This window comes from Oenanthe melanoleuca, chromosome 19 (genome assembly GCF_029582105.1).
Source record: "Oenanthe melanoleuca isolate GR-GAL-2019-014 chromosome 19, OMel1.0, whole genome shotgun sequence".
NCBI classification, from domain to species: Eukaryota; Metazoa; Chordata; class Aves; order Passeriformes; family Muscicapidae; genus Oenanthe; species Oenanthe melanoleuca.
Window position 1 is genome coordinate 4,603,959 of NC_079352.1, and position 23,949 is coordinate 4,627,907.

Genomic DNA, 23,949 nt, shown 5'->3' on the forward strand with positions numbered 1-23,949 from the left:
AGCAATTCCCCTCGGGAGAAGGAGCTGCCCCAGCAGAGGCAGGTGTGCAACAACCAGAGCAGCAAACACCTGCCAAAAACAACACCCATAAAAACTTCTTGGTGTATATGGATGGGCCCAGGAATTGGAAATGAGCCTCAAGGAACATTGTGCACTACCACTTGCTCCCAGTTTCCTAAAATTGGGTAGGAGGGATAGGAAGGGAGCACTACTAAAACGACTGGTTAGCAGAGTGGAAAGATGGATTATCACCACTAACCTACCATTTGTCAATCCAGAACTGTGCTGAAGACTGTAATTTTCTAGTCAATGCTCTATAAGCAAGGTCAGAGGGAACAAATACTTCAATAAAAAAATGCAAGACATCAGCAGAAGAACCCAGTCATGATCCTCAGAATCCAAAACAGAAGAGGTTGTGTTTGCAATTAATGGGCCCAGAATAATGTGCTTCATGTCCATCAATGGAAATGACATTTACAGCACTTAAACACCAAGACTTGAGATGACAAACAGGAAATCACAGGGAATAAAGGGCACCAACTGAATACATGAAGAAACTGTGCTCCACGGAGCAAAATAAATAAATAAATCTCACTTCTGCTACCAGAGACCCACTGCAGCACTGCCTGGATGCTTGGAGCTGTGCAGCAAATGCCAAGCTGTGAGCTGCAGCCAGGGAACACATAATTAATGTGATTAGGAGCACACAGAGCTAGCATGCTCTGCTGACTGAAAAGCCCAGTAGCATAATTACTGTTTTCTGTACTAGCTCTATGTCTGAACAAATCTCAAAGCCTGGTTAGTTTTAGACTGCTGTGTAAACGTCAATAAAAATCCCAGAAGTGCCAGCTCATCAGCATTCTCAGGCACAGAAATGGTGAAAATATCACTGCATTTCCATGCTGTTAACATCAGGAAAAGAAGTCTCCATTCTTCAGTCTAACCTTAGAGTTTGTAATAAGGTAACATCTCCCCCAAGTGAATGCTTATTATGAAAGCTAATTAATTGCTTTCCAGTAATGAGAAGTCTTTGGTGTTCAAAGAAAGCAAAATTCACTACACAGGAATTAAACAGTGTTTATTGAAACAAAGCTCCCCCCATTTAAAGACATCTCTTTCTGATTAATATCGTTACAAATAAAACCAAAGAAACTCAACATACGAACATACAAAACATGTATAGGCAGGAACTGTGAGCCAAAAAAGTCAGTCAGAAATCCATAGTATTAATTGAAGAGAAAACTAAAGCAATGCTTTGTAGTTGCCTGGATTTCCCTGGGGGATGGAGAGTCAATGCTTATCTGCCTTCCTCAGAAGAGACAATTTTGATTAATATCAGACCCATCTGACTCAGTCTATTAAACCCTGAAGGAAGGATATTCTTCAGATATAAGAGATATGTCTTTGATTAATAATTCTACCATATTGCCATTCCAAGCATTAACAACTGCATGGCACCTGTGGAAAGTGAAAGCCTTTGAATTCCATGGAAGGGAACTAACTTGTACTAATAGACCTGTTCTCTTTTGTCCAGATCTGAAAGCTCTATGACACTGTGCCTCCTAACCCTCTGCTGAACAAGTCAAAGTGTCAAGGTTGTCACTACTTCCTTGCAAAGAAGACAAAATGGTTCTATAATTCAGCTTTACGTACAGGAAGAGAGCAAAGTTAGTTCAGACATTCTGAGTGGTTTGTCTAAAGACCTTGGCAATCTGTCTAGATTCCCCTTCAGCTCTGTCAGAGTTTAACAGACTACAACAGGCTAAAAGAGTGGCCATCAGAATGCACTCTTACCTCCCAGGGCACATCTCCAGAGAAATGCATCAAATCACTCAGCCCACTACTTTGGGCTGCCATGCACGAATTGTCACACACAGGGTGGGGAAAAAGTTGATGTAACATTATCTACTGAGCTTTTCCTGGAAGTTCTAGGCTCAAGCAGCCAGCACTGGCCTCCTCACCCCAGCTGAGCATTTCTCCTGATGTTGGCAATCAACCTCTTGCTGTATTCTCTGTAGTTCACGGGTTTGATGTCCATTGCTGTGGCCTTAATACGAGATTCATCCTGCAAAAGAGAAATTTTAGTGTGTAAAAGAACATGAAGCACTCCAGGCATTTGGTTCCAGCCTCCTTCTGCCCCAGTAATTTACTGCTCATGGTATCTGGGTTAGCTGGGAGTGCCAACATGACTCCCAGAGCTGATATGTTGTTTTCATGTGAAATCAGCCACTCTTGATGAGCCTGAGAGGGAGCAGTAAGGATCCCTCCTTCAGTGCTCAAGATTGACAGTATTTGTGTGATCTTTGGAATCTTCTGTTCTCTGTGAGCAAGGGAAACCTCTCCCCACAAACATAAGAGGAGGAAGTCACCTCCTACTGAGACAAGTTGAACTACAAAAGCCACAAGTTACATTATTTGCCTTCTGGGCAACACTTACATTGTAAGTCTCCAGTTTCACCCGGATCCTGAACTCGTACGTGTTGAAGTTTGCATTTTGGAACACTTCTTCAAAAGCCTGCTCGTTCTGAGGGAAGGACAAAGACAGGGATCAGCTGCAGACACTCCAGGCTCTCAGCAGTGCCATGAACTTTGAGAACAACTCAGCTTTTGGGGAGGTTGGCAAAACACTGGAACTACCTGATCCACACAGGCAGAGCCGAGTCTTCCATCATCATATATTAGATGCAAAACCCATAACTCAAAAGTTTTTAAAATAAAAAGGTGACTACTTTTTAGCTGCTTAAACAAAGGAACATACAATTGCACTGAATCTGCAGCCAGGTACAAGGAACAAAAACACTACAAATCTTCAGGAGCTGCCAAACTGGCTAATTCTGATGTTGTGCTGTGATCACAAACACTGACAGAGTTAACTATTTCCTTATTAATTGCCTTATTAGGCATTCTGGTTTTCTGCTTATCCATCAAAGCTGCATGTATCTTTCCCATCCTGACACAGGCCTATTTAAGAGAATGTTCTATTAAAAAAAGCAGATCCATGCTTTGAACGTGCTTTAATAACCATGAGAAGACTGTGTCATATTTATAACATAAGCTGCTTCTAATTACCATATGAACACTAAACATCATCATCATCATTTATAACAGACAATTTGTCAAAACAGTAGAAAAGGAGCAGGCAAGTCGTGGAGACTGTGAAAAAAAAAAAAGTTTATTTTTATAAAAATATGAGTCGTAAAAACCTTTGCTGACATTAAAAAAATATCCTGCATCTCCCTGATGATACTGACAAGTAATTATTAATGCATTTATCTACCAGATGCACTTGACTTGATCAGTCACTCCAGCAGCAGACAGAGCATCTGATCTGGAATTGAATCCACCCCAGTTCCACTCACATTCCAAGTGTTACATCTGCTGTTTTTCACTGTGTGCAGCACTATTTTACACTACACAGTGATTCTCCTAGGGTTTAGAAAAGCACAACAAATGGAGGTGAACAGGAGCAGCCAGGTTCACAGATTACAGAATTTAGGCATATCCCTCCTGAATATTAAAACCCCTTCCTTTGGCCATCTTATGGATTAGAGGATAAGAAAACACGCTTAATAAAGCATTTAGCTCCTGTCTGCAGCTCTGTCACAAACTGTGCTAACCATTAGTGAGTTGAAAATGCCCTCAGCATAGCAGTCACTGCTACCCCACATTACCTCCTTTGGTATCTAACAAGCACAGGCAAGAGGCAGATGAAAAACCTTGCACATGTATCTCTGCTTAGCGTGGTCACAGGCTGTACATGAACTCCATCCATACTGTGAGCAGTGAAAAGACTCCCACCAGCTTCACAAGACACTGCATCAGCTCTATCAGAGAAAAACCACTAAGAAAAGCTTACTGCAAATGCATCGAGTACCATTTTTAAAGGCTCATAAAAGTGTCAAATCAAAACCAATTTCTCCTGGAACACAAAGCATTCCTGCTCAAGGGCTCACTCCATATTATGTTCCATTTTCTATCCTCAGCCATTTCCATTAGGCAGCTCTTCAAAAGACATTACATGTTTGTACTGGTACATAGGATCTGCTGTCTCTCCTTCCCCACCCAGCTCTCTTCAGCATTAAAAGCGACTAAGAAATTTTGTTTAAACTCTAGAAGAGATTAAGCATAGCTGAAGTAAGAAAATATTGACAAGTTAAGAATGGCTGAAAAAGAAATGCAAAAGTGCAAGCATATCTAATTAGAATCCCCCCAGCTAGACATCTTCCTACAGAACAGAGGTGTCCAGCCTTTGTAATACCACAAAAACTCAGCATCCCAGAACCACAACCTTTGTACCCTTCACCTCTGCAGCCAGAGTGCAGAAAATTTCTAAAAATCATTCCATATTACAGGAAAAATAGCCTTGCTTTGCAGAAACAGAGGTCTACAACAGTGTCTCAAGACAACAGCCTCAACAATCCCTCCTGTTTCATTTTCCTTCCCCAGCCAAGCAATGGGTTAACCAACAACTGGGATATCTGTGGAGCCCTGGAATCAACCAGCCTTAGCCTGGGAGCACAGCAAGGCTCATATGCAATTCAAGAAGTTATCATGCATTCCACATCATCATTTAAAAACAAAACAAAGCCACACAGTTTTTATACAGTACACAAGTTAAAAAAAAAAAAATCAGGAAAATATTATTTTGGTTGGAAGAAAGACAAATGCAGCAGAAAAGCAGAGTGACAAAGGGAAGATAATACTGCCTGTTAGTGTCTAATGACTTACAACCTTAAAAATTGTTCTAATCTGTCACAGAATGATCACTTCAGCATCTCTGCCAATGACCCGTTTCACAAATTGTGATTTTCATGAGACCCAAAAAGTTCTGATGATATTTAGTGGTGGAAAAAAAGAGCCTTCAAAAGTGGGCTCACACACATTAGTTCAAAAAGCTTCCTGCCTACTTAACAAAGATACATACAAAGTGTTCTAGAACTTTTTGATTTTGTAAACAAATTTCTGGAACACATTAGGGACAATGTTGTCAGTATTCATTGCTAAAATAGTTGGGGTTTTTTTGGGGTTTTTTTTTTTTTTTTTCAGATTCTTCTAATCTAGGTACAATGATAAAACAGGCTGTCTTTTCTACTGGAGGCAACAGTCAGTCCCCCAAAGGCTGTGGCACAACCCTGGAGTTGTGATCAGCTGCCTCTCCAGGCCCAGGTGATGAGCACAGGCTGATCTCCAGCTTTCAGCAGCCAAAAGAGCTCAGGGGTAGACAGACTGACTGTGGGAGCAAACTATGGGGGAAAGCAGCAAATCTCTGTTCTTCAGGCAGATGGCCTGTGGAAAATAATCCTGAGGAGAGTAAACAAGTCCCTGCCAAGAACTTTGGGCTAGGGAGAAACAGTGATTTGTGAACTTGTAAAAGACACTGAAGGCCAACATCATCTGGAGGACAACCTTGGGCTGGGCTGAGCTGGCCTATCACCCAGAGAAAGGGCAAATCAAATCCTTGACAAATGAAACAGAACATCCCTTTCTTTCATATGGCATTATTTTATGTATTTTAAATGCTGTTAATTCCCACAGCAAGTACATGAGCATGCCCCAGTTGCTACATTTGCTGTACATTCACACACAAATATCAGACCATGCTCTCAGGTGGACCAGCACTGATATTCCACACAAACCTTACAACTTTGTCAGAACTGCCTTCAAAACATTACAAGAATATTTCCTTACCAGAAGGATCAAAAAATCCCCCAAGAAATCTGAGGGAAGCCCAATACAAGATGAGTGAAACACAGTTCAACTTCAAGGCAAACAGTAAAAGTACAATAAGCTAATTGACTGACCTTTTCCTTCAGTTCTCCCAGGAAAGCTGCATTTTGCCCAAGAATGAATTCTGCTGTGTCTTGAAAACAAGTCACCCACTGATACTCCAGACAGTCTGCAATGGTCACCTAGAAGACAACAACAAAGCCCAAAAGGTTATTTCACCCAGTTGCCTTTTCCTCCAGAAAGACAGAAGACAACACAAAAGAAAAAAATATCTCAGAGCTATAGAGAGTTTAAAATTTCCAGTAACTCTCAGAGCCTGACCTGTATGTCCTTTCAAACACTGAGGGTAGAAAGCAATGACTTCCTACCTTCTTTAAGCTTCAGAGAATGTCCATATCTTAACACAAGTTAATATTGGCAGTAGACTGAAGCACAGGAAAAGGTCAACAAGATCATAGCAGGACAACACTGATGGATGCTCAGCTGTGTCCTGCTGGCACTGATGAGCTGTGAGCAGGAAGAGGTATCCCAGGACAATAACCAAGGGGGACAGCAGCAACTCTGCAAACTGAACTTGCTTTGCACATCCCTGAGTACTTGAGTATAAATTCATGTTATGAGGAAACTGTCAAAGGACCAGATAGTTAAAAGATCAATTTCCAGCCTCACATGCATTTCCTGGCTGCTTTGACAACTAGGAATGAGGAAATGGGAGACACTGCTCTGAAGGCCTTGAGTGTATCATCATATCCCCTTTATATTCTACAATATGCTATGTAAAGCAGTTCGTGTGTTCCTAGAAGTCGGCTGATAAAAATTATTCAGCAGCAGTTTGTGTTTTAGAGAGGCTGCAGGGCTTGTTCCCTTCTCTGCATGCCCACCTGGCAGAGCACTTCTAAGGAGCAGATACAACTCTAATTCATAATGTAAAACAGAAGAAGGTTCAATGCCTATGGTGTAAGTGGGCATCACAATAATAATCCCCAGACAACTTTCTGAAGCAGGCTCCATTAAAGCACGAGGCAGAACAATACCTACCAAAAAAAAACTGTACTAAATATAGGTAGCAGCTGTAAAAGTGCAATTACTGCTCTCCAGAAATGCCATTTTACTTCAGTTTATCTTCACTACTGAAGAGGCGGAGGCCATCTGTACTCTGCACTGCATAGTACACTTGGAAACCAGAAATCAACTGAGCTAGCAGCAACTTTTTGGCAAAGAGAAAAGCTTTTAATTGCAGCACTAGGAAAACAAACTGCTAACCAGTTCAATGAAACATCCCTCACTCAGGTAAAGCACACAAACCAGCTAAATACCCTCTAACTCACAGGAAGCGACTCAAAGAGTTCCTTCAAAAGATTTTGTGTTCGGGTTGTGCTGGGAAGGCGGCAGGGAACGCCCTGAAATCTGATCCGGGTACTCACCAGGAGCATCAGGCGGTATTTGAAGTTGGGGAATTCTCGGTCACACTTCTCACAGCGGTAAAGTCCATTTTGCTGGTCTATCACTTTCTTGTTGCAATCCTGGGAGGGACATGCCTGGTACATGCAGTTCTCTTTGCGCAGATGTACAATTGTGCCCACACAGCTAAAATAATCTGCCTGGGAGAGTGAGTGTGCAACATTAGCCTCAAAATACTCAATGTTTTCCCCATTCTGAATTAACTACAAAAGCAAGGCACCCATACTTGGATATTTAGGATTAGAAAGCTTAACAGCTATGGATTACTGGGAAGCTGTAAATCAACCCCTCAGTTGCAATAATTTTTAGGCTTCCATTATGTTAATAAAGCCCCTACAGCAAGATTATTTTGTGTTTCCATTGCAGGAAACTCCAATTGCTAGGTCTTCTTTAGATAAAGCATATTTGATTCTCCATTGTGTCTGTTCAAATCTGCACTTTTTCACAGGATTAAGATTCTGCACTTTCCTACGCTTCTTTTGGGAACCAATACAAAAAACAGAAAGCCTATTGTGTAGTGTTACAGATAAGCATTTGATTAAACTATAGCCTACAGAACAAAATACCCACTCACCACACTAAAATAATCATCATAATGGCTTAAGACCACGGTCAAGTCTTTCAGGAGAAAAATAGAGGTTGCTTAAGAAGCATGGGCAAAAATTGTCATAGAAAATAGCTGAATTACAGGTGAAGTGAAAGTGTTCAGGGCCAGGTTGGATGGGACCCTGAGCAACCTTACCTAAGGGGTGGCACCCCTGCCCATGATAAGGGGTTTGGAAATAGGTGATCATTAAGGTCCCTTCCAGCCCAAACCATTCTATGATTTTAAAGGTTTTTTCCATGGATAGAAGCTCTTGTATATCCCAAACAGCTTAGCACTTAGGTCTGAGACAAAAAAATTAAAAATAAAAAGCAGTATAAGCCTAGAGAGGTTTTTGGAATGAAAAGCCAAAGACCTGGGTTTATTACCAGCTTTTCTATTGACCAAGTGTGCACCCTTGAAAACCACTTCCTCCTAATGCACCTGTTTCTCCTGGAACACTTTGTGCTGCTTATTTGAACATCTTTGGGGTAAAAACATCTCCCCTTCATAGATACGAGGCTTAGAATTCTCTTGCAAACAAAGTATCATGTTGCAACTTCAGCAACAAGCTTGGATTTATTTGAAAAACAATAATATTAATTAATAGCATAAATTCCAAGACAGTAAACACATATTGCTCAACACTTGGACTACTTCAATAAGAAGAACACCTGCATAAAGCCTTGCTTTTTATTTTCTCCCAATACACAAAGCTTGTACTGAGTGGCCATGCCTTACCTTATCTCCTTGTCCCAAGTTCTCAGATTTGGCTTCAAACAAAGTTTTCCAGTTGGTATTTGCTCCAGCTCCTGGCCCACCCCTCACATCAGAGATGGAGGCACATTCCAGAAGCTGCCCCTCGGAGTCAAACCTGCAACCACAGAGATGCACTTCTATTTTTGGAGAGCAGACCATACAGAGTTATCAAAAGCCCATGTTTATTTTCATGTGCTCGATACATGAGGGATTTTTTATCAATGATTGCAAAGGAAACAATTACAGTAATATGTGTATATTGCAAACAAAAATAGCATTTCAGAATAAGTTAATAGTCTGACTTAATTAGCACAGTATTTTATAAACCCACAAAAGGAGGACAGCTTTGTTCTATATAACTGCAATTTGTTTGCCAGCTAGTGGTCAAACCATGCACTGCACACTTCTTAGAGGCAGGCAGATAACAAGATTTAAGGGCATCAAGATATTTCCATAATTAAAATTAAATTACATGGTACCATTATCTTCGCAGTGGCTTCGAAAGAAAAAGCAAATAGCATTGAAAAGATTATGCTTCCTCTGTTAAAATAAGAAAGCACAGCTCTTCAGCAAAAGGTTGCACTGCATTCCTGTTGTGATGGGCTTTGTGATTTCACAAACACACCAACCAGCCTCAAAGATTGAGCTTAATTAAAGCGTGACAGTAATAGCTCAGACCCACAATCAATTTTATCTTCAACAAGCCTCTGAAGTATGGGAGAGCCACAGCTCAATGACAAATGGAGGATGCCATTTATTTCATCCACATTTGGGTGATGTAACTGGAATCTGAAGACTCGGGATTCACAAGTCTGATGCTGTTGGCACTTAACCCTCTTCACACACACACACCACATCTCACCACATTCATACTAACAACAGACAATTTAACAACTACTTACAGGAGAAGCAACAATGAAATCGCTTTGTTTTCCTGACAATAAAAGAGTTATTTTGCTATCTGAAAAATATCTGGCAAGAACTAGACACTGAGAGATGTCAAACAGTCCCTCCACACTAACTGAGTGCATATCAGATTCCACACAATGGAAAAGCCTGTGGAAAAAAATACTGTTCTCTCAGATCAAGCCTCAGAAAGTAGAGCTGGTCAAGCCTGATTTCATGCTGCCTTCCAAGGCTTTGGGTCAGCATGCACTACCCCGATTTCAATTTTTCAAGGTCTGTCATGGAATTAAAAGTTTTTTGAATTGAACAACTTAAGAAGAACAGCCTTCCAGGCTCTAGGGCTTGCAAGCCAGAGAAGTTTCTACAGCCCTGGAAGCCATACCCTTTGCCACCTTCCCTACACACACTGCTCAAGTACAGAGAAAATAAAACAAATACTCTGCAGGAGGTTGAAACAAAGCAACATAAACACACTCATACCATCCTCGGAGCTTGAAAGCCTCTGGGCTATCAGGGTTGATGACAACTGTGCTGGAGGACAGGACAGACAGGCTTCTGCCACCAAAGTCAGAGACTCGGGCTCCTTTGATGGCAATCACAGGTTGTCTGGAACCATCAAACTGTTCAGCCTGCATGTGTGAAAAACCAGAGAGCAGCAGCAGCACGTTACAGGAAAGGTACTGAACTTGTGGTCATAATTCACAGGTCATGACAAACCTGAATCAAACTGCCCCTCTGTATCTAAAAGGTAAGGTTTGAATGGTGTCATTAGGAGTTTAAGCAAAGGTAGGTGAGAATTTTCTGTGCAATCCTAACACCCCGTTTCCTGGGGAACCAGAGAATCCTTAAGTCACACCATGGGTTTGTTAGAAAAAACTGCTCCCCTCTGTCAGCAGCTTTCCACCAGGATTTTAGGAAGGGAGATGTGTTATGGGAATGGAAACAAAATTAATTGTTCCTATCAGACTCCTCAGGAGATGAAACAACTCACTCAGCTTCACTGAGCCAATCATGTCCATCTTACTACCACTTACACAGAAGTGCTGCTATGCTGACCAAACATTTTTACTCAACTTCCCATCTTCTGTTTTTTATCTCATAAAGCTGCTCTAATGCTGTTCAACTGCCATCACCAGAGTAGTCTGACACTAACAAAGAACCTCATAGCATGAGAGAGGGTTTGAAAGATATAGATTTTATGGACCCCACATGTCTCAGCAAGCAAGGGGAGGATCATGTGCTTAAAGATAACAAATGAGCTGGAGTTGCAGTAGTAGTCACTGTACCCATAGATGCAAAAAGAACCGAAAAAACACATCCCAGCAGTCATGACAGGGACTGTTGTAAAGGACATACAGATTCTAACCCTAATTGTGCCAGCTGCAAGCCATACATCACTCCCCCCCAATGCTTATTGACATTTCTATTCTACAAGCAAGCAAACAGATATAACTTTGCAAAATGCACACCCTGAACTCTGTTGGAAGAGTTATGCCAGGAATTGTATACCAGTAGTCTCTCCTATTATAACCTAGTTCAATCTTAAGGGTTTGAGATACTGAACTTCAGTTCCCCTCATTTGTATCAGCAGATGGTTAATGGTGTTTAGGTACCTACAGTATCAGTGCACTTGATCATTTAGCCATAAAGCATCACTGTCAAGCTGGCAGGATCACTCCCATTTTATAGACTGGCACATAAATCCCTAAGTATCTATAACAACAGTAGAAAACAAAGTAGCCTGTTAAAAAGATAAGGAAGCAGTTTACTGCAACTGTTCAAACTTTCACTTCCATGGCTCTGATGCTTTAAACTCCTAGTCTGAGACAGAGCCTCTCAACCTGCTCATTAGGGGTAACATGTATCCCATCCTACAAATAAAATTCATCTCATTTGAGACAGCCATAGCCACCAGGCTTTTCCATAATCAAACTGCAGCTCACACCCTCTCCTAAACCAGGAGCCCGTTACCTTCAGTATTTTGGCTTGAGACATAATGTCTGCAGTTGTTCAGAACACATTAGTCAGATCATGTCAGCAGTTTGTCAGGGAAAGGTTAAGAACATCACACCTGAATGCAACCAGACAGTCTTTCACCTCCTCTCGGCCCCTGGTCCTCGAACACCCAGGACTGTGTCAGTGCTGTGCCCATCTCAGGTGACAACAGCACCTCCTCACCCTACACCAAGGAAGCTTTGCTAAGAACAGGTAAGAGAGCACATACCTCATTTCCCCACAGCGTAGCTGTCACCAGTTTCCCTGATGTATCCATCAGATGCACGTTCCTCTTTGAAACCTCCCTATTGTTAGCTTTCACTGTAATTTTAGTGACATCTTCGTAGCTTTTGCAAATTCCAATTACATCTGAGAAACAGTTACAATTTAGAGTTATTCAGGGGTCACAATCGGGGAATACAAGATCACAAGAGAAGAATTCAAACCTACTGTCAGATTTTTACCTTGTATCCCAGCTCTCTATTGAAATGAAATCTGATATGGAAATTAAGTGTATTATGGTAGGAATGTTCCACTACAGAACTCTTCAGTGCTTTAATTTTGTTGACGCAGTCATTAAGATATTCATGAATGCAAGCCTCACCACATTAGAGAGATCAAGGCATTGTACTATCTTTTCCCATCACAATCTGTCAAAGGACTTCAGTCCTGATCATGTAACACACACTTGCTGTTAAAGCACAAGCAAGAGCCTTCAAAGTGACTGTAACACAATGAAACAACTGGCTCGTGCCTCCACATAACTCTGCAACCACAAGTTATAACTTTAACAGGTCTGCATGTTCAGGTGGTTAAGAGCTAAAGCAACCCCCAAAAATACACCATTTTTAATACTACCCATCTACCTTTAAAATCCCCAGCTGAATGTCTCTGAATCACAGGCATCTTGTGCCTCTGAAACCTGAGAACCCTCGCCCCCACCCAAGCCTCTGATTTTTCCGGAGTACTCTGCCCAGCGAATTACAGAAAAACAAACCTCCAATACTTCACAAAGCAAGCCAAAACAGTCATGCAACTTGGACTTGGATGCAATGAATTATGCCAAAATCACTACAGAGATAATTAGATAGTGAAAGAAAGCAAGACCACAGAAGGTATGAAATGCACACGTGCTGAGCAAGGGCATTTTTTCCTTCAGCCTTTTTCTGTGGAAAACAGTGATTACAGTATAATAAACAACTATCACCTACTGTCTTTAGTTTGAAGCAGAAGTTGGAAGAATAACTGTTATATCTTGTTAGAAAACAGGGCAAAATCATCTTAACAGGAAAATTGCCTGAGGTATTTTTAATGGCAACCATCACTGGATAACTTCAATTAAGAGATCACAACACTCGAAACATCCTATGCTCACTACTGCCCAGAATTCAGGACACAAAAATCAAACCTCAAAGCTTTAGAATTTGCTATTTTTCTACTTTGAACTGACCAACAATTGAGTCTTTGGGCTTGTTCTCCAAGTCAGAGATGGATACAAAATCAAACTGAACAGATGGAAGATGCTGGGCATCATCACAGGGCACAACTGAAGTCTCATTAGTGAATGTAATCTCATAGTCATTCTTAACAGCTGTATATTGCTTGTTAGCAGTCTTCAAATTGCCTTTGGTAAAATAATATACCTACAGGAGAAAGCAATGAAACAGGGGATATTATCAGTAGTCAGGGAAAATAGATTGTGTTCACCTTTAAAAATCCTTGCTAGGCTCAAGTTCCTCTTTTCCAGCTCCTGTCAGTCTAAGAAAGCACAAAGCTACCATACCTTGTTCAATTCAATGAGTGGAAAAAACTTGTCTGCTTGATCGTTGAATGCAGTAGCTCTAATCTCACCCTGCAGGAAAATAGGGGAGCTGGTCAGAAGTGAAATTTAGCACGGAAAAAGATTAAAAAAAAAATAAATCTTTGCAATGTTAAGTGGCAGCAGTCCTGCAGAGACAGTGGGGTCTGCCAGGGTAGCTCCAGGCGTGTGAGAAACAAACAACGTTCTCTTCACATCTGTAGTTAGAGCTAAAATGACATATTCTACACCTGACAATCAAACCTCATATTCAAGTCTCATTAGTACATCTACAGCTTCAGAATAAAAAGCATAAGAACTACATCCATCACAGAGATACCTCTGAAAATGCCAGCAAAACTGGCAGTGATGAAATAAAATTCAAATAGACCCCGCAGCTCCACAAGTTAGCACAGAGTATATTGTGATGGCTCCCACTCAGATATGTCTATAAGTAAGAATTAATAACAATTATACCCTCACTAGATATAAACACTGTTTAAAAAAAAAAAAAAAAAAAAAAAAAAAAAAAAGAGAATATAGACATTATGCAGAGAAAACAAATGCCTGGTGACAACATGTTACATTATTAACCTCACATTTTACACTCAATATAATCTAGTAGAATCTTGTTTGTTTTCACGACAGAAGGCTGTAATTTGATAAGAGGTTTGACAAACTGCAAGTTCAGTTAGATTAACCAGATACCATTCCCCAAACAAACCACAGAGGAAATTTCTCAGTGTTACAATAATTTGTACTCCAATTTCCTTATGAAAATTGAAAGCTTGTAACTTGGAGGTAATGCTCCTCTCACTCCCTGTTTTGTAAGGTGTAGCTCAGCCAGGAGGAGATGTCACTCTCAATCTACAGGAAACCACCACAACCCTCAGTATTAGGTTGTCAGTTTGCATAAACAACTCTATTTTGAAGCTGCAAAAATCCAGTCACACACTATAGACTTTGATGAAAAATAATCAGCAATGCTGCACATTTAAGACTTCATTCTGGATAAAAACTGGCACGTTGATGCGCAGCTTAATGAATGCGGGGATACAAGTTTCAGTTGTAATAAAAAAAATCATTTCCGAAAAATGCACTTTATTTCCTCTATTCTGTCTTTATGAAGGGTTCATCAGCATCTGGCATACATTATCTTTGTCTCAACACATGACACTTACACTTTCATCAACCAGCTCTATGGAGAAGAGCTTTCCTTCACCACGGGAGTTGCTCCACGTGCGGATCTGACCTTTTTGGGTAACACGAGCACAAATGGTCCACCTGAAATCATGCAAGAAAAATCACTCTGCTGCATCTCTCTGCATCTTTTTAAAGAAGAGATTGACTTAACAAACCTTTGGAACTGGAATGTGACTATTTAAAAGCCAGAATCTTCCCACTGCACCTCAGCAACTCTTTCCACTGCTTTCTGTTTTAATGGCCTAGACCATTAAAGACAAAAAGTTGTAGAGAAGGCAACAAAGCAGCCATAAAGCATCCAGTATGATAATAACAGTGAACAATCCTTCTGCACAGAAGCAGGCCTCAAATCTTTTACTCTTCTAGGGTACATTTCTCACACAGCAGTTTGCCTGCTCTGAAAAGCCACGCCAGAACTCAAGAGCTCAATTATAGGATTCGCATTTAACTTGGGTAATCAAATCAGTTTGCATAACTTAAAAATGTCATTCACTAAATAATTACATCCTCATGCTTTTCAACAGCTCAGTAGCCGAAGTGAATAGCTTACTGAGCTGTTTTGTCATTAAGTTACCCAAAAGAAGGTTGCTTTAGGAAAAAAAAAAAAGCCCAGACAAGTCAATCGATTTTCAACTAAAATATTAAAAACCTATCAAGCTCAGCAGGGCAGCTGCACCAAGACAATGGCAAGGCAAATCTCAGATTGTTAAGAGTCTTGATGCAATTTAAAAAGATGAAAAGAAGAACAAAAAAGAACACTCTTTCCCACAGAAAAAAAAAAACATAAAAAAGCAAAAACAAAATACCAAACAAAAACCCAAAACAAAAGAAAACCCCAAAAAAACCCAAAACAAAGCCCACCAGTGTTTCTATGGAAGGTTTTTTGCTTGTTTCTCTGGGTGGTTTTATGGTTGTTGTTGGGTTGGTTTGCTTGAACTTAACCAATGAAGTCCAAAGAACTCAATTAATTATTTGACAGAGACTAACACACAGAAAAACAAACCAAAGCTGTTGTTCCTTCATGCCTGTGACACGAACAAGGCCTGGCAGACCACGAGAACTCACTTGGACTGGTATGGATTCAAGCTGGCAATGGGCACCACTTTGGCCTGAGACCCCCCAGGTGTCTTCAGGGCACTGGGAGCACTGGCTTTTCCAAACTGGTTGGAGGGAGCATGGTACTTGGGAGCAGCAGGACCTTCCAAAAACCACAACAGAGCAGAGAAGATTTCAGCCTTGCACACAAAAATCAGGTTAAAATCAACTCAGGGTGCAGAACTTTCCCAGCAAGCCATGGGGAGCCACACAGGCAAAGTTCCAGGGGACACTGGGGCTCCCTGTGCCATGTGGGCATCACTTGGGGGATTTGAAGTTTGTTGCATCCTTTCTGCTCTTGGTCACAAGTGTTTTCTAGGCTGCAAAATGCTGCAAAAGAGACACTTCCAGACCTTTTAGAGTGCTTGCACTGAAGTGGAGATGTGTCCAGAGTCAACCACTCGAACACAATTTAAGTGGCAAACAACTGTTTAGCAGTAAATTCTCTAAAATGACAGCATCACAGGGTGGTTTGGGTTGGAAGGGACTCATTCCAGGGACACTTTCCACAAACAACCTCACCCAGAACCCCTCCAACCCAGCCTTGAATGCTTCCAGGGATGGGAAGTGTTAGATCAAGACACCACTTGGGGGAACAACTAAGGAAAAATATCCCACAAATAGTTTTTTGACATAAAGTGATACTGCTAATTCTAAACTCAATCTTGTCAATGTATATGCAAAAAACTCTTGTGATCAGCTTTAAGCAAGGAAGGAGAAGCTTGTTTTCTGCTGCAAGTTTCTAAGCAAATGTCAAAATTTTACTATTTAAAAATCCTTCCTAAACACAGGGGTAAAGAATACAGACAAGTTAAAGCAGCACCAAGAATTAGGATTGACAACTTTTTAGCTCAAAAAAAAAAAAAGTCTACAGGGAGACATTTAAGTTGACTACATCTTTCAGTATCTCACTGAAATCTTGATCAAAAAACACATTTCTAGATGTACTATCAAATAATTCCAGTCCTGTACTGCCTAAAATGTTTGGCCTCTATCTCAGCATTGGTAACACACACAGTTGGTGGCCAGCTCCAAACTGCAGCCTAATTTGGGTTTCCACAGAGCACTGATTCAAGAATGCAGTGTAAACTGAATAAAATTGGTTTTTTGAGCTTTTTTTCCCTTGGGGAAGAAAAGGGACAATTTTTCTCCCCTTGTATAATCAAATATAAAGTTCTCTTGAGATAATTCACCTCGTCAAGCTATGGACTACTCCTCAATGGTAAGTTTCTTGTGCAACACCACTAGAAAAAGGATTTTATTTAAACTAAAGCTGTAGCTTCTCACTGATCCCATATCAGAATTCCTGCCTAGGATGACTCTTACCTGCTCCAGACAAATTGCCATTTTGCTGCTGAGGTTTGCTGGGTGCTGGGTTTCCTGCTGGAGCTGCAGAACGTTGCCCCTGTCCTGGTAATTAAAGTGAAAAGAGATCACAGAGTAGGGAGCACAGTAATTAAAAGTACCCTTTTAGGATGCAAGACTTTCATGCAAATAAAAAAAAAAAAAATCACAAAAAACAACAAACTAAAACCAGAGAGAACATGCTAAAATCCAGGTATTTAAGACACAGGAGCAGCAAACTATCTGTGGAACATTACCATGAAGGAATTCCAGTCAGATTTTTTTTCCTCAAGCAACTGCCTTCTACTTGGAAAGAACTCAGGGCTGATGGTGATTTAAAAGGACAGCCCTGAAGTAATCTTGACAACTTTTCAGTGTTTATCAGCTGCTATTGCTCTGACAGGTAGTTTCTGCTCCTACCTAACAGCTAAGATAAAAAACTGTAGAGAATTCTGTCTCATCACTCAGAAAGGGCCAAAAATCCACTGGGTAAAGTCAAATCTGAAGTTAACCCAAGACAAAGAAAACACCTGCTGCATTTTATTTCTGAAATATGAAGATGTTTAATGTGGGGGTGATGGAGTCATTACTTCAGAATTCACCAGGGCCCTCTTGGCACACAGCAGTAAATTGCTTAGGGAGCAAGGTGATGCCATTGTAAGAACACAGTGCCCATTTTTTTAGATTTCAGGACTTTTTACTTGCTTAAAATTAATGAAAAATTACAAGGGAAAGAGCAGACAGGCATATCTAAAGTAAAAGTCCATTAAAAGACTAATTGACCACTCAAAAATCTGAATTCCTTTACAATATAATTTGCCTCTAGATGAGAAACTATCCAACATTTTTGTCCATTTGGACACAACTAATCCTTAAGGTCTTGCTTTGCAGGGACACCTAGGCCTGAGCAGGCAGATTTGGGATGTGAGGAGGAAGATGGTCAGAAAAAGTGGAAAAGAAAGTCAGACCAAACTTGTAGAGCACCACGAGGAACAAAAGCAGAGAATCCCAGGACAGAGGGATGGCACCAAACTATGGGAAAGGAGCAGAAGCAACACAAAGAGAGCTCAGAGTGGTGTTGCCTGATGAGGTGAAGCCCCCAGAGGAAACCCTCTGGTTCTTTTTAATCCAAATTCCAGGTCCTTGCACAAACCCCAACGTGCTCCTCTAAGTTGCCGCAGTAGAGTCACATCGGTGAACTGGTGACAGTCTCCCTGGCAACAGCGTGACGTCAAACAGCAAAATGTGTATTTACTGCAGGTTCCACTAGATGGAGGAGCCAGGTCTCCCCCTTGCTCAGTGGCCTCAGGTGCTCAGAGGGTCAGCACTCCACACCCAAATTCATTTTGTGCAAGGGAAAGTGGAAAAAAACCCAACAGGGCGCATTAAGAGAAAAATATGTTTGGTCAGGGGAGGAATATTCAAGAGGAACAGAATGTGGGTATGAAGCAGCAAGAGGTTTCCTCATTACTTTTGTTCCAAATATGTTTTTTTCTGTAGGAATCTGTGATTAAAAAAAAAACCCACTGCAAACCAAACCAAAGACCACCACATCCATTGGAACACGTGTACGTTATGAAACACAAATTCACATTTTAATGGCTGCCTACCCACAGCCGAGTGTTTCTCAACAGAATAAGAATAAATTCACACATCTGTGCATGTGTTCAAATACAGAAGCAGCAGAAATATCTCTCCAATTTTCTCGCCTGGAGAGCCTAGGGACTCCTAAACTGTGATTTTTGGTGGCTGGTGGCCTACAGATCACTTAAAGTGCTCAGAAAACCGAGGAGGCTGCCTGGTTTTTGCTGTTAGTTTTTATTAGCAGGAGGTGAAAAAAACCAACTGAAATACCTGCTCACTTTTCTTTTGTATGTGGTGGGTTAGCCAAACCTGAGACCTTTGCCTGCAGCTGCCCCACAGCCCACTCAAAGGCAGTAACTGTATAACAGGAACCCTCAGCTCCCAATAATTTGTCACCAAGAGGTTTTGCCACAGTGCCATGACACAAGACCTGCCCCAAAACTGAGCAGCAGGGAAGGGAGAGAAAGGAGAAAAATCACACTTTGAAACAGCACACACCTAAATCACAGCAGTGGGAAGAGCAAGAATAAGGAGTTCAAGTGACTGTGTAAGTACATAAACATTTCAACATGGAAAGATTAATGACAGAAGTTAAACATAAGTAGCAAGTCATTGTCATAGTGAAAAGAAAGTCCAGCACCAGAGTAATTTGAATGAGATTAATGACAGTAATGACACAACCAGTCTTCAACAAGAACTAAACTGCTCAGTCTTAATTTTCAATACTATTATGAGAGGCTGCCTGAAAAGTTTTTATGATTTGTAATAAGAAGATTGTGTCTCCAGCTTCCTTGTTAGGCAGATTAACCACCTACTGCTCCCATGTAAAGTGGCCAAAAGCCAGCTTCTCACCCCCCTGGGTCCCACTGTGCTATTACAGTCTGAGAAAGAATATTCTTTAATCCTAGGTCTGGCAGTCTGAGATCTGTATTTCACGGAAAATCAAAAGCAGGGCTAAAAACCACATTTTTTAAAATACCAGAACTTTTTTTTTTTTTAATGGAAACCACAAAGTACATTTAAGATGCTCATTTTGCACTAGCTGAGTGTCCCTCAAAAATACAATTTCTTAATATATACATGAACTCAGAGAATATGCAACTTGAAATAAACACCTCTGCCATTTCATCAAGGCCTTCATGACAAATCTTTCAGCCTGCAGAGCAGCAAGGCTGGGTTAAACTTACCTAATCTAAACTCTTACCATCTTCTGTATCAAAAAACCTTATTTAGCATCAAATAAAAGGGTATGAAGTTGTCAGAATAAGATCAGTGTTAAAAAGAAATACACATCACATCCTATTTGGCATCTTTTATCTTGTGCAAGCCCACACATATTATGACCACAGACCTGTAACATCTCCAAAAGAGTTTAGATTTGAAACCTTCACCGCAGAGTATTTTTGTAAGTCCAAATGAAGAACACAACTTTGATCAAAGTAATGGTAATTTTACCAGAATTTATAGTTAAAGGTATATTTTCAGCTCAGTTCTGTCAGATACCACGTTCTCAGTGGTTTCTAAGCAACAACATAACTGAAAAACACTATAGTTCACAAGCTCTTGTATCACATAAGCAGGGAAATGGGAGAAAGGCACAAAACAGTCTGCTCAGTAGCTATTCTGAAAGTCTTGGTCTCTACAGCAACTGTGGGATTAAACCATAAAATCTGAGATGTCAACACATTTTTTAAACAGCAATTAGCTAAGTAACTATCAAAGGAACAAAGGATTCTTTAGGCTCATTTAACAAACGCCCCTCTTAATTCCCTTGGAAAAAGTTAATGAAGAAAGATGTCTTTGCCTTTGTAAGAGAATAGATTTTTAACCAGAAGAGCAATGTACCCACCACCACTGTTTGTCCAAACTATTCTACAGAAAACTCTTGCCACTAATGTGAGGTCCCTTAGTAATAAAAATACATTAGTTCACTTCTCTCAGGATAAAAAAAATCTTCAGGAAGAGCTGTTTGCTGTTAAATTCCAGCCATTATCTGTGTATACATCACTGACAGAGCTGTTCAAATATTTTCTTTAAGTGCTTATTATTCTCCCTCCTTTTTAAAAGACCAGAATTGGAAGAGCAGAACAGACTTTTGAACATTCTCAGAGGGAAAAATGTTTTAATTTAAAAGACCATTTGCATGAGAACTGCTAGCTCAGCACACAAAAGTGAAGAACACAGTTATTTATGCAACATAACAGTTCTAAAGAGATTCATGGCAGGTCAGATTAAGGTCCACACAGTGCCTCAATCCTTTTTCAGCTGAGCATGGTAGGAATGGGTGCTTAGGGAATTCTGTGCTCTCCTTGTTTTCATACCAGTCTCTGTCTATGTACTTGGAACAATCTAAGTTTTAGTGCTTCCTGTACCTAACATTCATGCAGAGGATGTATTGTTATGTTTAACAGCCTTTAATGGATTTCTCTTTCACATCTAATTGCTTTTTGAACCTGTGCCAATTTTTGGCACCTACCTCCACAAGTTTCATAATTTAACTATGCAGTTTAGGGGTGTGGTGCAGCCTTTGTTTTACAACCACTGCCTGACAACATGAGAGCTAAAGAGCATCAAATGAACATAGGAAAGAGAAAGAGAGATTCATCATTCTTTATTCATCCCCTCCACGCCATCTTAGACTTTTACAGATCATTATTCCATCTTCCTCCTCCTGTTTTCTTTCCAGACAGGAGAAATTTACAACCCATTTGATTACTCATTATGAGGAGACATAGAATAGCTTCCGCTTACTTACTGGAACTCAAAGTAGAGACCACTCACTACAATAAAATCCTGTCAAGGTTATAAGGTAGGGATGCTCTAAATACCATGGAGAGACTCAAGCTTCAGCCATGGTGAAGAGTTTATTAAAATAGGAACAAACCCCAGCTTGTGTGACACAAAAATAGGATTTTCAAGATCTGGACATCACTATTCCAGGCATAAAAAAACCTGAACATCTGACTGCTTGTTTTCCAAGTGAAAGAGAGAAGCTGAAAGGCTCTCTGAGCTGACAGAAAATTATTTGCTTACAGATACTCACCTTCATTGTATGGCTGGGGACTGCCAATAGGCCCACCAACCTGATCAGCAGTTTGCAGGACATTTACATCCATCAGGATAACCACTCTCCTACAACACAGAACAGACAGCAAATAAAGACTTTCACTCCCTCTGCAACTCCCATCTCTGAATATCCTTTGCAGCAGGTGAGAAAACTAAGCATTAAAAGGCTGATTCTTTGGATGAAGGAACTGGGACACAAAAGCTCTCCACTGTCAACTAAGCCCTTTCTGAGGGACAAGTAAGCTTGAAACAATATCACACTGCATCAAGGACAGGTGATGGCAGGCTGGACAGGCACCAAAAATAGCTTGGGAAGCCATTGTGTTTTAAAAGTAGCAAAACCACACCAGGGTTTTATTCCCTGCCTCAAAAGTTGTTGTCTTCTCCCCAGAAAAAACACTGAATAAAAAGAATACAATCCTCAGTTCATATCCTGCTAGACATATACATAGTTTTTATGTAATAGTTTCACCTGGACCCCTTCTCATTTTGCAGTATCCCATCCCCTCAAATTTTCCTCCTACCCTATTTCCTCAAATTTTAATAAAAGACCAGATTCCACAACACCTAAGTAATGAAGTATCTTTATTGTTTCTTTTCAACAGCAGATAATTTTAAGGAAGCTTTGTAAAGTATTTGTAGTTTTCCAGCTGGAGCTGGAGTACTGTAACTGGAAACTTTATATTACTAAATCACTGTACCAGATACATCTGATCCCACTAAAGTAACATTCTGCAATTTATTTATTCTGTTACTGGTGCTGTGGACTTTCCCTCTCACACCCTAAAGCCTGACTATTTTCAGATAATCCCAACCAAAAGCACTTGGCCTGTGCTTAGCCACAAAGCACAGAGCCCCCACTAGTGCAGCTGCTTTTCTGTAGGTCTGTACTTAAAGATAAACACAAGTACCTTCCATCTTTCAGGCTGTTGACAATGAATCTGTTAACCTGGCAGATACACCAGGCTGACAAGCGCTCGTTTTCCACCAGGGAGTTCAGCTGTGTTGCCAACATGAATGCTGCAGGAGCAAAAGGAAAATATTGAAATAATTCACAATGCCAGCTTTAAAAAGGGGCTGCCATGGCTGGCCACAGATTTTCCAGTCAGTCAAGTCTACCGCTTGTCAAGTCAAAGAAATCAGTGCAACTGCTAAGAAGTCACCAAAACCAACCATAAACTATGCTGCTTTTATTAACACTTCAGAGTGCAGTGATACCTAGAATGATTGTGTATCAAAGAACTGGGAGGAAGATTAAGCTAAATTACTTTAAAATCAATGTTACATGTAGAGGTTTCTGTATTTTCATTAAATCCTGCAGCAAGTCGATTGCTTGTATTTTACAAAGCTCCAAAAGTCAAAGATTTCACCTAAATGACAAAATGCAGTTGCACACTTCAGAGTCTCTGGCCCAGTGAAAATCCACTCTCTTTCAATATTTATTTCAGTACTTTGCATACAGTTACTAGACCAGGAACTTTATCACCCTTAGCATCTCCACACTTTAAAAAACCTCACTGCAGCTTGTCATACTCACAGGAAAGGGTGTTCACCCCATCACTCATCAGCACTCGGTAACGTGGGGGCCCGGTTCCTGTGGCAATAGCCCGTGTATTCTGCAGGGAAAAAAAGAAACAAACCAGGCTGTCAGTTCACATTTGTTCAGAAATTTGTTTCCAAAACAGAAAGTCACATCAACAACAAGTGACTTAGCTATTCGGCTTTTTTGAATGCAATATCTACGGCATAGCCCAAGTGATGTAAAACAAAATTAAGAGAGCTAAAAGTAGAGCAGCTTTGCTCGGCTTCTCTGCAGAGGCTGCACTTTGACCCCACATGCAGCCACCGAGGGGCTGGCACAGGAGGGAAGGGACAGTACTCACTATGACTTGCAGCACGGGCTTGGACACCTCCTCCCCTTGCATTATGGCCTGGAGAAATGAAAGAGACGCTCAGAAATGTGCCACCGCCTCGCTCGGGAGCCCCTCGCCACCCACAGTGACAGAACCACAGAATCAATGACCGGGGACGCCTGAAGCCATCGGGCCCGACCTGTGAAGGGCTGTCGCCAAGGACTGGAGGAGGATCTGCCGTGGAAGAGCCAGGGACGCGGGTGCGGCCGCCACTGCCAGACCGGGCCCCCGCCGGGACCAGGCCCCGCTCCGGGCCTGCTTCTCCCCTGGGGACCGGGCCGGACCCGGTGCCAAGGCCCCGATGTCACCTCCCACCCTGACCAGGAGCAGGTGCATCCCAGCGCCCCCCAGCTGCTCACCGCGATGGCCCCCTCGCTCAGCCGCCCGCTCATGGTGCCGCGTTCGCCGCTGCCGCCAAATCCTCCCGCCGCTGCCGCCAAATCCTCCCGCCGCCACTGCCGCCACCGCCTTCTTCCGGCGCCGCCTTACGTCACACCGAGTGTCACCCGCCAGCA

The 23,949-nt window shown here is 41.3% G+C and overlaps 1 protein-coding gene across 1 annotated transcript; it reads right to left on the bottom strand.

Moving 5' to 3' along the window:
* Nucleotides 1-1,057: 1,057 nt before the first annotated feature.
* RPA1 (replication protein A1) lies at nt 1,058-23,931 on the bottom strand. The gene is made up of 17 exons (XM_056506462.1): nt 23,794-23,931; nt 23,405-23,452; nt 23,059-23,137; nt 22,433-22,541; nt 21,499-21,587; nt 16,854-16,937; nt 15,498-15,630; nt 14,411-14,513; nt 13,215-13,283; nt 12,882-13,074; nt 11,661-11,800; nt 9,917-10,065; nt 8,513-8,645; nt 7,152-7,328; nt 5,802-5,909; nt 2,438-2,524; nt 1,058-2,065 (listed from the first exon to the last, which is right to left on the bottom strand). The coding sequence occupies exons 1-17, from the start codon at nt 23,824-23,826 to the stop codon at nt 1,958-1,960; spliced, it is 1,842 nt and encodes a 613-aa protein (XP_056362437.1). The 5' UTR covers nt 23,827-23,931; the 3' UTR covers nt 1,058-1,957.
* Between the last annotated feature and the right edge of the window lie 18 nt (nt 23,932-23,949).